Source organism: Poromitra crassiceps, assembly GCF_964638095.1.
Source record: "Poromitra crassiceps genome assembly, chromosome: 25".
NCBI classification, from domain to species: domain Eukaryota; kingdom Metazoa; phylum Chordata; class Actinopteri; order Beryciformes; family Melamphaidae; genus Poromitra; species Poromitra crassiceps.
In genome coordinates this window covers 17,280,417-17,295,416 of record NC_139649.1, presented here as the reverse complement: position 1 = coordinate 17,295,416, position 15,000 = coordinate 17,280,417, and the positions used below count along the sequence as shown (strand labels likewise).

Genomic DNA, 15,000 nt, shown 5'->3' with positions numbered 1-15,000 from the left:
TAGCGCTGTTACAAAGTGATTTACACAATACATTTTTGAATGAACAAGTACAGAAAAAAGCGTAAAAAAGAACAAAATAAGTAGAACGACTTACTGCAACGTGCGCCCGTTTTAGTCCATTTGTGTGGATAACACAACTCACCCTGCCCACCTCCACCAGGTTGGTAACCATGACGACGGAGGCCGAATTCTCCTGCCAGACCATCCTCCAGAAATCCCTCACCGTCTCCTGCATGGGTCCTACACACACACACACACACACACACACACACACACACACACACACACACACACACACACACAGACACACACAGACACACACAGACACACACAGACACGCACAATAGTTACATTTCCATTCGGGGTTTGTGCAAATTCTATTCTTCTTTTGAAAAGTCGACTGGGCGTTTCCATTAACGGCTGTTAAAGGATATTATTATTATTGTTTATTTATTTATTGACTTTATTTATTATTTCCAGCTTTATTTCTGCTTTAGAACTCAGAACACCAGGAAATGAATGTTTTAAACTGAGGCACTACAAAGCTCTAACGTGCCGGCGCAGCGGCCTGGAACAGATGAAATAGGGGCATGTGCAAAGCGTGTATTTACATCCTGTAAAGGCTCATATCCTTATTATATCATGATGACATAAATATGAGCCCCTCTATTTCCCTCTCTCAGCGAGCTGTCATATCCAGGGCCCAGTAGTTCAAAACTTTTAATCTCAATCAGATCCGATCAGATTTTGAAATCCCATTTTCTGTGATCCAGGATCAGACAACTCGGCCAGATTTTGTCCCAGTATTTCAAAGCAATTCAGGATAGGATCACCCTGATCTAGTTTCAGATTTTTCAAGATTACTAGATCCTGAATATCAGTGCTTTAATCCTCCCGATCTCCATCTAGTGGATATGAAAAATAATACAAGGAGTAAGACAAGAGACCACATTGCAGAGACATCTATAATGTCTAATTATATTTTTAAATACATAAAGGACATAAAATCATAATGGAAAAAATACTCCCACTAGGGTAACAACAAAAAAATATTCATTCAAAGGCAGCTGGATCATCCAGGCGTGCTTTGAGGAGCTGAATGCTAACATAACATAACACTGGCTTGTATTGTGCTACACAATATCGCTGTCCATCGCAGAGTCCCCCTCTCTGACATCGATGATCCCCCAGAGCCCCTTGCACCTGCTGATGATCTAGGCCCACCTATGGATTTCCCTCTAAATGAGAGACTGAGTGGTGGTGCAATGCGAGATGCTATTGTACTTTTGAAAGGTGATGACAGATGATGGACTTTTTTTTTGTTGAAGATATTTTTTCTTTAATCTAAATTACATTTGTGATTGACAATCTTTGTTGTGATACTTTTATGAGCATAACCATTTATGTCATCAAGATTTGGTTGAAAACAAAATAGGCCACCACAAACGTGACCAAAAAATTAAAAATAAAATGTATTTGCCATGAAGGCTAAAAATTGTGTATTATTTCAGTTAACAAACTTTGCCATCTTATTTATATTGAAAAATATTTTTAAATAAATTGTATAGTACATTTTGCTCTGGTAATCCACTGGAAATCCACCCCTCTGGTGGGATCAAGATAATCCAGTTTTTTGGGATCAAACTGATCCCAATCCTGTGTTGTCGCTTTGAACTACCCGTTTTGAAGATTTGATCCAGATTAAAGCTTGGATTTGATTTCCTGATCTGATCGGATATCAAAGTGATCCTAATCCTGTTTTTTGGTTTTGAACTACCCAAAATCCAAATCTGATCAGATCAGATAGGGATTAAAAGTTTTGAACTACTGGGCCCAGGGGACTGTGTAACCAAGTCCCGCCAGATGATGTGTCTCACATCAGCACAGATTTGGGAGTTCAACTGCAGTGGATTAAGCCGCCATGACAGGGCTCAGGAGGTATAGGTTCGGAAGGTTCCCGGTTCGAGGCTGGCTCCTCCCGGCAGTGTGCCGAAGTGTCCTTGAGCAAGACACTGAACCCCTAACTGCTCCCGACGAGCAGTTAGTGCCAGGGCCGTAGCCAGGGTTCCGAAATAGGGGAGGTCCAGCAAGGGGAGGCGGATTCGGCCGAATTTTTTTTTAGGTTTTTTTTCCCCTTTTTAAGCCATATTTAGAGTAATATATCATTTTAAATCAACATTAGGATTATACTGTTGTGATGTCATTATTCAGTATATTCTCTTTCATGTCACCACCTGCTCAGCTCTCCTGTCAACATAATTGTAACTAACAAACACAAACTGTTTTAGCCAAATTCATATCAAAATGACACCTACAAACACAGGTACACAACCCAAGCCGTACACAACACACAAAGTCATCATCGATAATAAAAAAAACATACAGAGGGACATTTATTTATTCCTGATAGGAACGATTGAAAAATAAAATAAAATATATTATGTTGTTTTTAACTTTACACCACCTCTTTTTGTTACTTATTGGGTCATGAAACTGAAACCATGCATATAGCCACCTGCATACCTGACTTCGGGAGCTTGGCAATTGGCATCATGCATGATTAGCCAGTAGCATCCCAACGTGTCACACAGGTAACATTACTTAAGAGACAGACTAGACACTTACTTTCTTGGTTGTTGCTAAAAAATCTGTCAGTGTCACTCACTGTCTGTCGTTCACTCGTCCCTTAGACACATACAGCGATGAGTCCCTTAGCCACATACAGTGATGAGTCCCTTAGACACATATAGTGATGAGTCCCTTAGACACATACAGCGATGAGTCCCTTAGACACATATAGTGATGAGTCCCTTAGACACATACAGCGATGAGTCCCTTAGACACATACAGTGATGAGTCCCTTAGACACATACAGTGTGGACTTAGAAGCGGAGACGAGGGCGTAGCTGCACGACATGGAGTCGGCCATCTGATGATACACGAAAGAAGAAGAAAAAGATACAGTGTGGAGAATAGGGTCCAGGTTGAAAAAAAAACGAAATTCTCCTTTCATTTGATTCACTATTTAGTCCACTATAAAATACCCACAATGCACAGCGATTTCTAGTGAACAGCGAATGTACCCTACATTTTCGTCGGTATACCACAATGCAATGCGGTGGTCTTTACCGAAGGAGAAGAAGAAAGTCGTTACATTCGAACATTAGCTCCTCCCATCCAATTCAGAAGCAACACATTAGCTCCTCCCACCCAATTCAGAAGCAACACATTAGCTCCTCCCACCCAATTCAGAAGCAACACATTAGCTCCTCCCATCCAATTCAGAAGCAACACATTAGCTCCTCCCACCCAATTCAGAAGCAGCACATTAGCTCCTCCCACCCCTTTATTGAAAATATAAATGTTCTTTTCCTTTCTCCCTTCTCTCTCCACCCACTCCATGTACCTGTCTGTCTGCCTCTCTCCATCCTCCCTCTCCTCCTTCCTTCTATTACCACTTCCCTTCTTTTATTGCCATCTTTCCTTTCTTTCGTCACTCCGTTTTGCCTCTTTTCTCACCTGTTCCCTCCCTCCATTCTTCCATTCTTCTCATCCATCCATCCACCCCCCTTTCTTTCAATTTCTCTCCTCCCTTCCCATCTCCCCCGACCTCCCCCCTTAGTCCTTCACTCCTCTATTCATTTGTCACCTCTTCCCCTCCCTCGTTCCTGCGTTCCTCTCAGAAGAATAACTCAAGGTCACTTTTCAAATCTAAATCTAATTAAATAAGAGATTAAATAAGAGAGGGCATTTAAATTTTTACCAAAGCGGGATGGATGGAAAGAGACGACTCTACCGGCCAATGATAACACCCCCCCCCCCCCACACACACACACACACACACACACCCTCCCCCCATGACCTTGGGATGAAAACATTTGTCACTTTCATGCTGCCATGAAGACCAAACGTTAGAGCAGCATTCTGTCTCAGCGAGGAGATGTTAGAGCAGCATCTCTCTCTCCTCCTCTGTGGAGATTTAGGAGGATTCTTTGATCATGTATACAGTACATTCGGAATATGCGTCTCAATCAGGGGTTTTACTGCAGTTTGCAATGCATGTTGCCTGTTTGTGGTCAACTGATGTGTGCTAGAAAGCTCTAGAAGAGGCGATATAATCATATAATCCATCATCTCTGGCATGCGAAAAGAAAAGCCCACATTTCTGATCGGGAGGAGATGAGAAACACCGATTTAAAGAGAGAGATATTTAAAGAGAGAGTAGTGCCCACGGAAGTCCACAATGCTTGCGAGCCTGTGAGCTAATAACGTAGGCTACTAGCCTACTTTTTATGAAAGACTTGGATGTGCAAATATCGCAACGCCAAACTTTCCAGCAGCAAGCTCCTATGGACCAATTGCTGCTCTGTTTATTCTCAACAGAAAAACTCCGCCTACCTGCATCTCTCCCCCCCCTCATCTCCATGTAAACGGGAATATTAGTGGATTATTAATTTAGTCGGAATATTGTCATTTTCCGAATATGGGCAAAATTTATTGTGTGCATGTAAACGTAGTCAATGATGTATAAGATTCACGCATTCGCGATCACAATTCACACACGGGCAGCATCTGCTGCTTTGCAAGGCGCCAACAGCGCGTCGGGAGCCATTAAGTGTCTTGCTCAAAGACACTTCCACATGCAGTCCCTCGAACCGGGAACCTTCCGATTTCCAGACGACAGCTCTCCCCCACTGCAAAATATGCATCAACATACGTTGATGCATATATGCATCAACGTCAATATATATCAACATCAATATATATGCATATATAAACGTACCTATAGAATGATACAGGAGCGATACGGACATATCCATACACCGTATGCTCTCTCACACACACACACACACACACACACACACACACACACATATACATGCACACCTGCACGCACACGCACACACACACACACACACACACATACATGCACACCTGCACGCACACACATACCCTCAAAGTATCTATCCCAGATAAGGCCTGGCTGGTTAGGGGTTGGGGGTGTGAGGTAATGGGGTTTTAAATGTGTCTGGGGGCTTTTATGCGGTTTAGATTTAGGGGGCTGTGGTAATAGCCTTCCACACACACACACGCACACACACACACACACACACACACACACACACACACACACACACACACACACACACGCACACGCACACACACACTAGTTGACAGTAATTACCTTGTGTGGCGATGTAATGTCTGGGTCTGTGGTATCCCTGTGAGACAGGAGAAAAGAGAGTCAGAAGGAGTGAGCCCCGGTGTCTAACAGGAAAGAAGCCACTGTGCAGAGACACAAGCCCTGTTCACAATCAGTCCCTATGACAAACATAGTGGACTATTTAGTGTGTCGCCATTTTTTGTATAGTGTCCGAATTCTCAACTGTTAACCCATTGATACCTGATGCAGCATTCGTGTGTGTATCCCTTTAAGATACACAAATGAGGGATATACACGTAAATGCTGCATCAGGTATCAATGGGTTAAAGGAGAATTTCGGTTTTTTTTCAACCTGGACCCTATTTTCCACACTGTATGTGTAAAACTGCTTGGTTTGCCACTGGGAGACTCAAACTGTCATTATAGTGTTTGGCAACATGGAAACGACTCTATACATGAGTATTATTCTCCGGGGTTTACTGTGGGACAGAGAAAATGTGCGTATGAAGAGGCGAGGAGAGAGAGAGAGAAAGGAGCACAGCACAACGCTGTTGACGAGAGGTGAAATCCTCCGTGTTGACACAGTGCAAGCTTCCCTGCTACTCTCTCTCTCTCCTCGCCTGTTCACGCCCATTTTCTCTGTCCGGAGAATTCATGTATAGAGTCGTTTCCATGTTGCCAGACACTATTAACAGTTTGAGCCTTCCCCAAGCAGTTTTATTAGCGAACGTGTATTGACGATGTGGTGCAGGATTGCCCTGTGTAGTTACACTGTGTAGTTGTTTGAGCACATTGCTCGAGCTGTAAACAAGGCTATCTCGGTGAGTACTCGACCAATTTGAAAAAAAGATGTCACGATGAGTCCCTTAGACACATACAGTGATGAGTCCCTTAGACACATACAGTGATGAGTCCCTTAGACACATACAGTGATGAGTCCCTTAGACACATACAGTGATGAGTCCCTTAGACACATACAGTGATGAGTCCCTTAGACACATACAGTGATGAGTCCCTTAGACACATACAGTGATGAGTCCCTTAGACACATACAGTGATGAGTCCCTTAGACACATACAGTGATGAGTCCCTTAGACACATACAGTGATGAGTCCCTTAGACACATACAGTAACTGGGTTTCCATCCAAATGTATCGCATAATTCAAGCGAATTTTGTGAAAATCCGCAAAATAAAATGCGAATTTATGCATGTTTCCATTCAGTTTTGTTTAGCGAGTTTTGGGAGTCGGCAGGTTGAGCAGTCGGTGGCGCTTCTCGTCAGGAGGAGGCGTAACGTGCCTGTGTGCCTGAGATCTCTATCAGCGGAGACCTGCTTTGATTGAGTCATCACCGTCATCGTCATCGTCGTAAAGTCGCCTTCAAAGCATGATGTTAGATTATAACAAACTAGTTGTGTGGCTTAGCCTTCCCAAATGTTGAGGGTCGTTTTTTAGAATTTAATACATAGAATTGGGAACGTTACATTCAATTTCATTCAGACTGCCTGGCGCTAATCGCCACCATTTCCCCCTGGAGTAGCATAAAGCGGAAGTGAAGTCACATCTGGTAGTCATCGTTAATTCGCAAAATCTGTTTCCATTGCAAAAGTTCGCATCTTCCTACTGTCGATACGCTGATAAATCCACCCCCTCCAAGCGTAAAAACATTTATGCGATATTTCGACCTTTATTCGAATTTCTGGTGTTTCCATTCAAGTTTATATTCGCATTTTGGGTAAATGCGAATATCCAGAGGTGGATGGAAACCCAGTTAGTGATGAGTCCCTTAGACACATACAGTGATGAGTCCCTTAGACACATACAGTGATGAGTCCCTTAGACACATACAGTGATGAGTCCCTTAGACACATACAGTGATGAGTCCCTTAGACACGTACAGCGATGAGTCCCTTAGACACATACAGTGATGAGTCCCTTAGACACATACAGTGATGAGTCCCTTAGACACATACAGTGATGAGTCCCTTAGACACATACAGCGATGAGTCCCTTAGCCACATACAGTGATGAGTCCCTTAGACACATATAGTGATGAGTCCCTTAGACACATACAGCGATGAGTCCCTTAGACACATATAGTGATGAGTCCCTTAGACACATACAGCGATGAGTCCCTTAGACACATACAGTGATGAGTCCCTTAGACACATACAGTGTGGACTTAGAAGCGGAGACGAGGGCGTAGCTGCACGACATGGAGTCGGCCATCTGATGATACACGAAAGAAGAAGAAAAAGATACAGTGTGGAGAATAGGGTCCAGGTTGAAAAAAAAACGAAATTCTCCTTTCATTTGATTCACTATTTAGTCCACTATAAAATACCCACAATGCACAGCGATTTCTAGTGAACAGCGAATGTACCCTACATTTTCGTCGGTATACCACAATGCAATGCGGTGGTCTTTACCGAAGGAGAAGAAGAAAGTCGTTACATTCGAACATTAGCTCCTCCCATCCAATTCAGAAGCAACACATTAGCTCCTCCCACCCAATTCAGAAGCAACACATTAGCTCCTCCCACCCAATTCAGAAGCAACACATTAGCTCCTCCCATCCAATTCAGAAGCAACACATTAGCTCCTCCCACCCAATTCAGAAGCAGCACATTAGCTCCTCCCACCCCTTTATTGAAAATATAAATGTTCTTTTCCTTTCTCCCTTCTCTCTCCACCCACTCCATGTACCTGTCTGTCTGCCTCTCTCCATCCTCCCTCTCCTCCTTCCTTCTATTACCACTTCCCTTCTTTTATTGCCATCTTTCCTTTCTTTCGTCACTCCGTTTTGCCTCTTTTCTCACCTGTTCCCTCCCTCCATTCTTCCATTCTTCTCATCCATCCATCCACCCCCCTTTCTTTCAATTTCTCTCCTCCCTTCCCATCTCCCCCGACCTCCCCCCTTAGTCCTTCACTCCTCTATTCATTTGTCACCTCTTCCCCTCCCTCGTTCCTGCGTTCCTCTCAGAAGAATAACTCAAGGTCACTTTTCAAATCTAAATCTAATTAAATAAGAGATTAAATAAGAGAGGGCATTTAAATTTTTACCAAAGCGGGATGGATGGAAAGAGACGACTCTACCGGCCAATGATAACACCCCCCCCCCCCCACACACACACACACACACACACACCCTCCCCCCATGACCTTGGGATGAAAACATTTGTCACTTTCATGCTGCCATGAAGACCAAACGTTAGAGCAGCATTCTGTCTCAGCGAGGAGATGTTAGAGCAGCATCTCTCTCTCCTCCTCTGTGGAGATTACCCTCTCTCTTTCTTTTTTCTTTCTGCTCACTCGTTTTTCTTTCTCTCAGCACCCTCCTCTTCCTCCTCCTCCTCCTCCTAATCTTCCTCCTCCTCCTTCTCTTCCTCCTCCTCCTCCTCCTCCTCCTCCTCCTCCTCCTCCTCCTTCTCCGCTAATTGAGAAGAAGCATTTTGTACCAAATTCATTAAGACTGTGATTACAACAACGAGCGTGAGCTGAGAGATTAAATCAAGCAGCGAGGCCCAGCGCCCGGAGGGATGGAGCAGAGCAAGGGGGGAGAGGGAGGGAGAGACAGAGGATAGAGGGATGAGGGAAGGAGGGGAGAGGGAGGGAGAGACAGATGATAGAGGATAGAGGGATGAGGGAAGGAGGGGAGAGGGAGGGAGAGACAGATGATAGAGGGATGAGGGAAGGAGGGGAGAGGGAGGGAGAGACAGATGATAGAGGGATGAGGGAAGGAGGGGAGAGGGAGGGAGAGACAGATGATAGAGGGATGAGAAAAGGAGGGGAGAGGGAGGGAGAGACAGATGATAGAGGGATGAGGGAAGGAGGGGAGAGGGAGGGAGAGACAGATGATAGAGGGATGAGGGAAGGAGGGGAGAGGGAGGGAGAGACAGATGATAGAGGGATGAGGGAAGGAGGGGAGAGGGAGGGAGAGACAGATGATAGAGGGATGAGGGAAGGAGGGGAGAGGGAGGGAGAGACAGATGATAGAGGGATGAGGGAAGGAGGGGAGAGGGAGGGAGAGACAGATGATAGAGGGATGAGGGAAGGAGGAGAGAGGGAGGGAGAGACAGATGATAGAGGGATGAGGGAATGAGGGGAGAGGGAGGGAGAGACAGATGATAGAGGGATGAGGGAAGGGGGAGGGAGAGACAGATGATAGAGGGATGAGGGAAGGAGGGGAGGGGGAGGGAGTGTGTGTGTGTGTGTGTGTGTGTGTGTGTGTGTGCGTGTGTGGCATCTGTGTGTGTGTGTGTGTGTGTGTGTGTCATCTGTGTGTGTGTGTGTGTGTGTGTGTGTGTCATCTGTGTGTGTGTGTGTGTGTGTGTGTGTGTGTGTGTGTGTGTGTGTGTGTGTCTGTGTGTGTGTGTGGGTGTCTGTGTGTGTGTGTCATCTGTGTGTGTGTATCATCTGTGTGTGTGTGTGTCTGTGTGTGTCATCTGTGTCTGTGTGTGTGTGTGTGTGTGTCATCTGTGTGTGTGTGTGTGTGTGTGTGTGTGTGTGTGTGTGTGTGTGTGTGTGTGTACTCACGTCAATGTAGTTGGCGTTGATGTAATCGGAGTGCGGGTCTCCCTCCAGCGGCTGCAGTCTGACTCTGGTGTGCTCGTCTGTGGGGTCAGATGGCACAGCGATACAACAGGCCTAAAGTTACATTTACCACAGTACAACAGACCTAAAGTTACATTTACCACAGTACAACAGACCTAAAGTTACATTTACCACAGTACAACAGACCTAAAGTTACATTTACCACAGTACAACAGACCTAAAGTTACATTTACCACAGTACAACAGGCCTAAAGTTACATTTACCACAGTACAACAGGCCTAAAGTTACATTTACCACAGTACAACAGACCTAAAGTCATAATTACCACAGTACAACAGGCCTAAAGTTACATTTACCACAGTACAACAGACCTAAAGTTACATTTACCACAGTACAACAGACCTAAAGTTACATTTACCACAGTACAACAGACCTAAAGTTACATTTACCACAGTACAACAGGCCTAAAGTTACATTTACCACAGCGATACAACAGGCCTAAAGTTACATTTACCACAGTACAACAGGCCTAAAGTTACATTTACCACAGTACAACAGACCTAAAGTTACATTTATCACAGTACAACAGGCCTAAAGTTACATTTACCACAGTACAACAGACCTAAAGTTACATTTACCACAGTACAACAGGCCTAAAGTTACATTTACCACAGTACAACAGGCCTAAAGTTACATTTACCACAGTACAACAGACCTAAAGTTACATTTACCACAGTACAACAGGCCTAAAGTTACATTTACCACAGTACAACAGGCCTAAAGTTACATTTACCACAGTACAACAGACCTAAAGTTACATTTACCACAGTACAACAGGCCTAAAGTTACATTTACCACAGTACAACAGGCCTAAAGTTACATTTACCACACGCCTCACACACACCTCTCTCTAAACGTCTCCAAGACAAAGGAGGTCATTGTAGACTACAGGAGGGGGGGGGGGGGGGGGGGGGCGCACAGCCCCCAATCACCATCAATGGCACAGTGGTGGAAAGGGTGGACAGCTTCAAGTACCTGGGGGTCAACATCCACCAGGACCTGACATGGGCCAACCACGCCGCCACTGTTGTCAAAAAGGCCCAGGCGCCTGAAGAAATTTGGGCTAAGGCCAGAAATCCTTAGGGACTTCTACAGAGGCACCATTGAAAGCCTGCTGACTGGCTGCTTCACCACCTGGTATGGGAACTGTACCACCATGGACCGCAGGGCGCTAAGAAGAGTGAGGCGCGCGGCCCAGCACGTAACAGGATGTGAGCTGCCAGAACTGCAGGAACTGTATAACCAGCGGTGCCTCAGGAGGTCCCTGAAGATCATCAAAGACACAAACCATCCCCACAACAGCCTGTTCTCCCTGTTACCCTCAGGGAGGAGATACAGGGTCCCAAAAGCACGCACAAAAAGGTTTGTTGCTAAAAAGGGGTAATGACGTATGACTCAATGGAATGCTATGTCATGTCAAGACTGATATGAATAACTAGCGTTAGCTGTTACAGTATTTGTTACCAAACACAAACACACACACACACACACCCTCACACCCACACACACACACACACACACACACACACACACACACTCTCTCTCTCTCTCTCTCTGCCCCTCTGTATCTCTGCCTGCACTGCAGACAGTAGTAATTACAGGGGGCTGTAGTGTCAGTGGCTGTCATAACCATTGAGTTATAATATGAATGGAGAGAGCGTCCGTATCTCCGCCCTGTATGTGTATTGAAGCCAAAATCCGGCCAGATCAGTGAACCAGAGCATGTGCACTAGCGCCTTTGATTGAGAACCTGCGAGAGCTCCACGCCCCTCTGAACTTTCTTATGTAGAGCTGCTGTTTCTAGAATGCGCACAGTGCGTTGTGTATTTATATACAGTCTAGCTCTGTAAATATTACACTTTAAGTTGTAATATTTTTTGTCTCGCCAAAAGTAACCAGGAAGATTCCCACTATGAGATCAGTTTATCAAAATGACGCCTGTACGAAAATCTGATTTTGGTTGTCGGAGATTCAGACCTCCGGGCTGCTACTGTGCTCTCAGCGCTCTCAGCGCGGGCCGGAAGTGGAGGCAGGCCAGCCTCACTGGGGGGATTGCTGTGTCTAGCCTAATGTTTTCGTGGCATTTTGATTAACTTTATGATTTAATTCCTTTTGGAGCAAATGTTGGTGTTACAAATCTAACCTTGACGCTTTACGCAACGTTGTTTGCTGGTGTTGTGGGTACTGCAGCCTGTAACGTTCTCTGTTGTCGGAGATTGAGTTGTACTGTCAATGGTTGTATCAGCCAGTCAGATCTCCGGGCTGCTCTCAGCCCGCAAGAGGAGCCAGGGCTGCTTGGCTCAGCCTCTCACTGGGGGAAATTCTCGGATGAACAGCTCTGTGTTGATTAGCCTAATGTTTCCGTGGCATTTTGATTAACTTAATGATTACATTTCTTTTGGTGCAAATGTTGGTTTAACACATGTAACCGTGAGGCTACGATGTTGTACCCGCGTTAGCCTAGACCTGAGCCAGGCTGCCTGGTCTATTGCCTGGTATATCGTTACTAAGAGAGGAGCTTGTGAACAACGAACATCCCCACAGTCAAAGCATTTCCCCCAGATATGCATATAAAAACGTTTGTTGCTTTAATAGCCTACAAGAAATAAAACGTCTGTTTGTATGTCATGCTAACCCGTTAGCGATGAGCTAATGGTGGTTGTGTACTACTAACTAGGCCGCCCTCATCTCATCTTATACCCGGGACGGGAGTTAACGTTATAAAACACATTTCCTGTCAGTTGGACAACCTGGTCAGTTCTGAAAATATGTGTCTATTATTGTGTTATTTCAGCTATCGTTATCGGTTGTTAAGTTATAGTAATATGAAAACCAGCTGATTAGCAAGCAGCTATGCTAGCTTGCATGTTAAAGCCATTGTGTGTCATGCTAACCCGTTAGTGATGAGCTAATGGTGGTTGTGTACTAGGCCGCCCTCATCTCATCTTATACCCGGGACGGGAGTTAACGTTATAAAACACATTTCCTGTCAGTTGGACAACCTGGTCAGTTCTGAAAATATGTGTCTATTATTGTGTTATTCCAGCTATCGTTATCGGTTGTTAAGTTATAGTAATATGAAAAACAGCCGACATGCAAGCAGCTAATGCTAGCTTGCATGTTAAAACCATTGTGTAGCCTACTTATAACGTAGCTGGAGTAACTCATAAAACACATATTTTCTGAACTTACTTCAGTCCCCAACCAACGTTAATTCCTCGCGCACAAAACATTTGTTTTCATTCCTCAAAACAATGTTCTTTTTATTGGGGTCCATTGATGTCTGTAGCCAGCACAGCCAACATGAGCCACCGACCTCCAGGCAGCGTTAGATAACATAAAGCCGTGTGTCTTGTCTGTGACGAATAGATCTATTATGTGCAGACCCTGTCCAGCCAATGACGGCTTGAGACTGGCTGCCACAGCTGTCAATCATCCATTTTTATCCCTTTTTATATGTCAAATAACTACTTAAAAACAAACTGATCAGATAAATGACCACTTGCACAGGCATTAGCATGATAATGACTATCTAAAATGATACAAACCACCTTTGGAAAAAAATTATCTGACGTATACTGTGATTATTTCGGTTGTGATTTTCCCATCCACTAACATGGGGAGGCGGGCCTTGTGACCTAATACTGGATTCAGCCGTCAGGGCGGCGATCTAACATGCAGCGGCTTCACTTATGGGACCATGGAATTGCGTCCATCTTATATAGGTCGATGGTCATAACACAATAAGCACAGATTTGAGGCTGGAGGGGCAGGGCCGCTGGAAGTCACTTGAAAAAAAATTGAAGTTTTTTTTCTCTCTCTCTCTCTCTCAGGGGGGCGCTCTCCTCTCCTCTCCTCTCTGTCTGTCTGTCTGTCTGTCTGTCTGTCTGTCTGTCTGTCTCTCTCTCAGGGGGGGGGGGGGGCACTCTCCTCTCTGTCTGTCTGTCTGTCTGTCTGTCTCTCTCTCAGGGGGGGGGGGCGCTCTCCTCTCCTCTCTGCCCAGGGAGGGCAGCTTCTAATTGGGCTGAGATGGCAGCAGGCGCTGGCTAAGAACCACTGCAGATCTGGGCACAGGCGGGTTTGAAGAGGTTGACAGTGTCTGTGTGTGTGTGTGTGTGTGTGTGTGTGTGTGTGTGTGTGTGTGTGTGTGTGTGTGTGAATTATAACCACACACACACACACACACACACACACACACACACACACACACACACAATTGTATGACTATGCCTATGGGGACCTGACTGTCCTCAAAGCCTAACCTTACTCCAAACCTGAACCGAATTTAAGTGGTAACCCTAAACCCAAGTAACTCTAAACTAATCTTAATCTTACCCCTTAATCTGAACCTAGAAATAATCCTAATTCTAAAATAATCCGAAGGCTGAAGTGAACATCAGCTAAATGTCACCACTTTGCCGGATGTTACAAATCTTCCCCTCCATTTTGTCCTCAGAACTCTAGAGCAGCAGTTCCCAACCTCTTCTGACTCACAGCTCACCTCTTCTGACCCTCTTCTGATCACATCTGAGCACAAACAGGACGGAAGCCAAATAATGCCTTCTTCTCAGAGCACTTTTTATTTCAACAGTAAAATGAGCTGACCATCAGCAGCACCCTGAAACCAGAAACAACAACAATTACTTTCACCCCCACAAAGATCGTAATGTTTTGCAAGTGATTTGGCCGCCCACTTGCAATACCTTCGCGGCCCATCAGCGTCCACAGGTTGGGAATTGCTGGTATAGGACTAAAGGCATGCACACTCTAAGGAAGCTACTTGTTTAGCACCCAGACAAACAGCATGCATGCACACATGCACATTCACGCCCTGTCAGCGCCTGCAGCATTGCATAACAACAAAGTTATCAGAAGTTGTGATGTCAGAGCGGAGGGTCACGACCCCATTATGCTTAATGACCTCCACTCCTCTGCTGAGTGCTCCCTCTCTTCCTACAACCCCCCCCCCCCCGACCCCCCAGCAACCTACTCTCACCTTTTACTTTGCTTTCTTTGCCTCACTTCTCGCTGTGAACGTTTTGTTAACAAACAACAAAATAGCCTTCCTGTGTTTTGATCCTGTGAGATTGACTATGTGGTGCGGCCAGATGGTGCAGAAAGCTGTGATTTGATTGGCTGTGTGGTGCGGCCACAAGCTGCAGAAAGCTGTGACTTGATTGGCTGTGTGGTGCGGCCACAAGCTGCAGAAAGCTGTGATTTG

The 15,000-nt window shown here is 45.2% G+C and overlaps 1 protein-coding gene across 1 annotated transcript in view; it reads right to left on the bottom strand.

Annotated features, from left to right (window-relative positions):
- Positions 1-15,000, bottom strand: part of ptprt (protein tyrosine phosphatase receptor type T) — a gene marked incomplete at its 3' end in the record, with an annotated part of 413,231 nt that overhangs the window by 44,618 nt on the left and 353,613 nt on the right. Inside the window, exons 24-26 of the mRNA XM_083660558.1 lie at positions 9,701-9,777; positions 5,186-5,222; positions 143-240 (exon numbers count right to left, since the gene is read on the bottom strand). Coding sequence (XP_083516684.1) covers positions 143-240; positions 5,186-5,222; positions 9,701-9,777 — 212 coding nt within the window. The remainder of the gene's footprint in view (positions 1-142; positions 241-5,185; positions 5,223-9,700; positions 9,778-15,000) is intronic.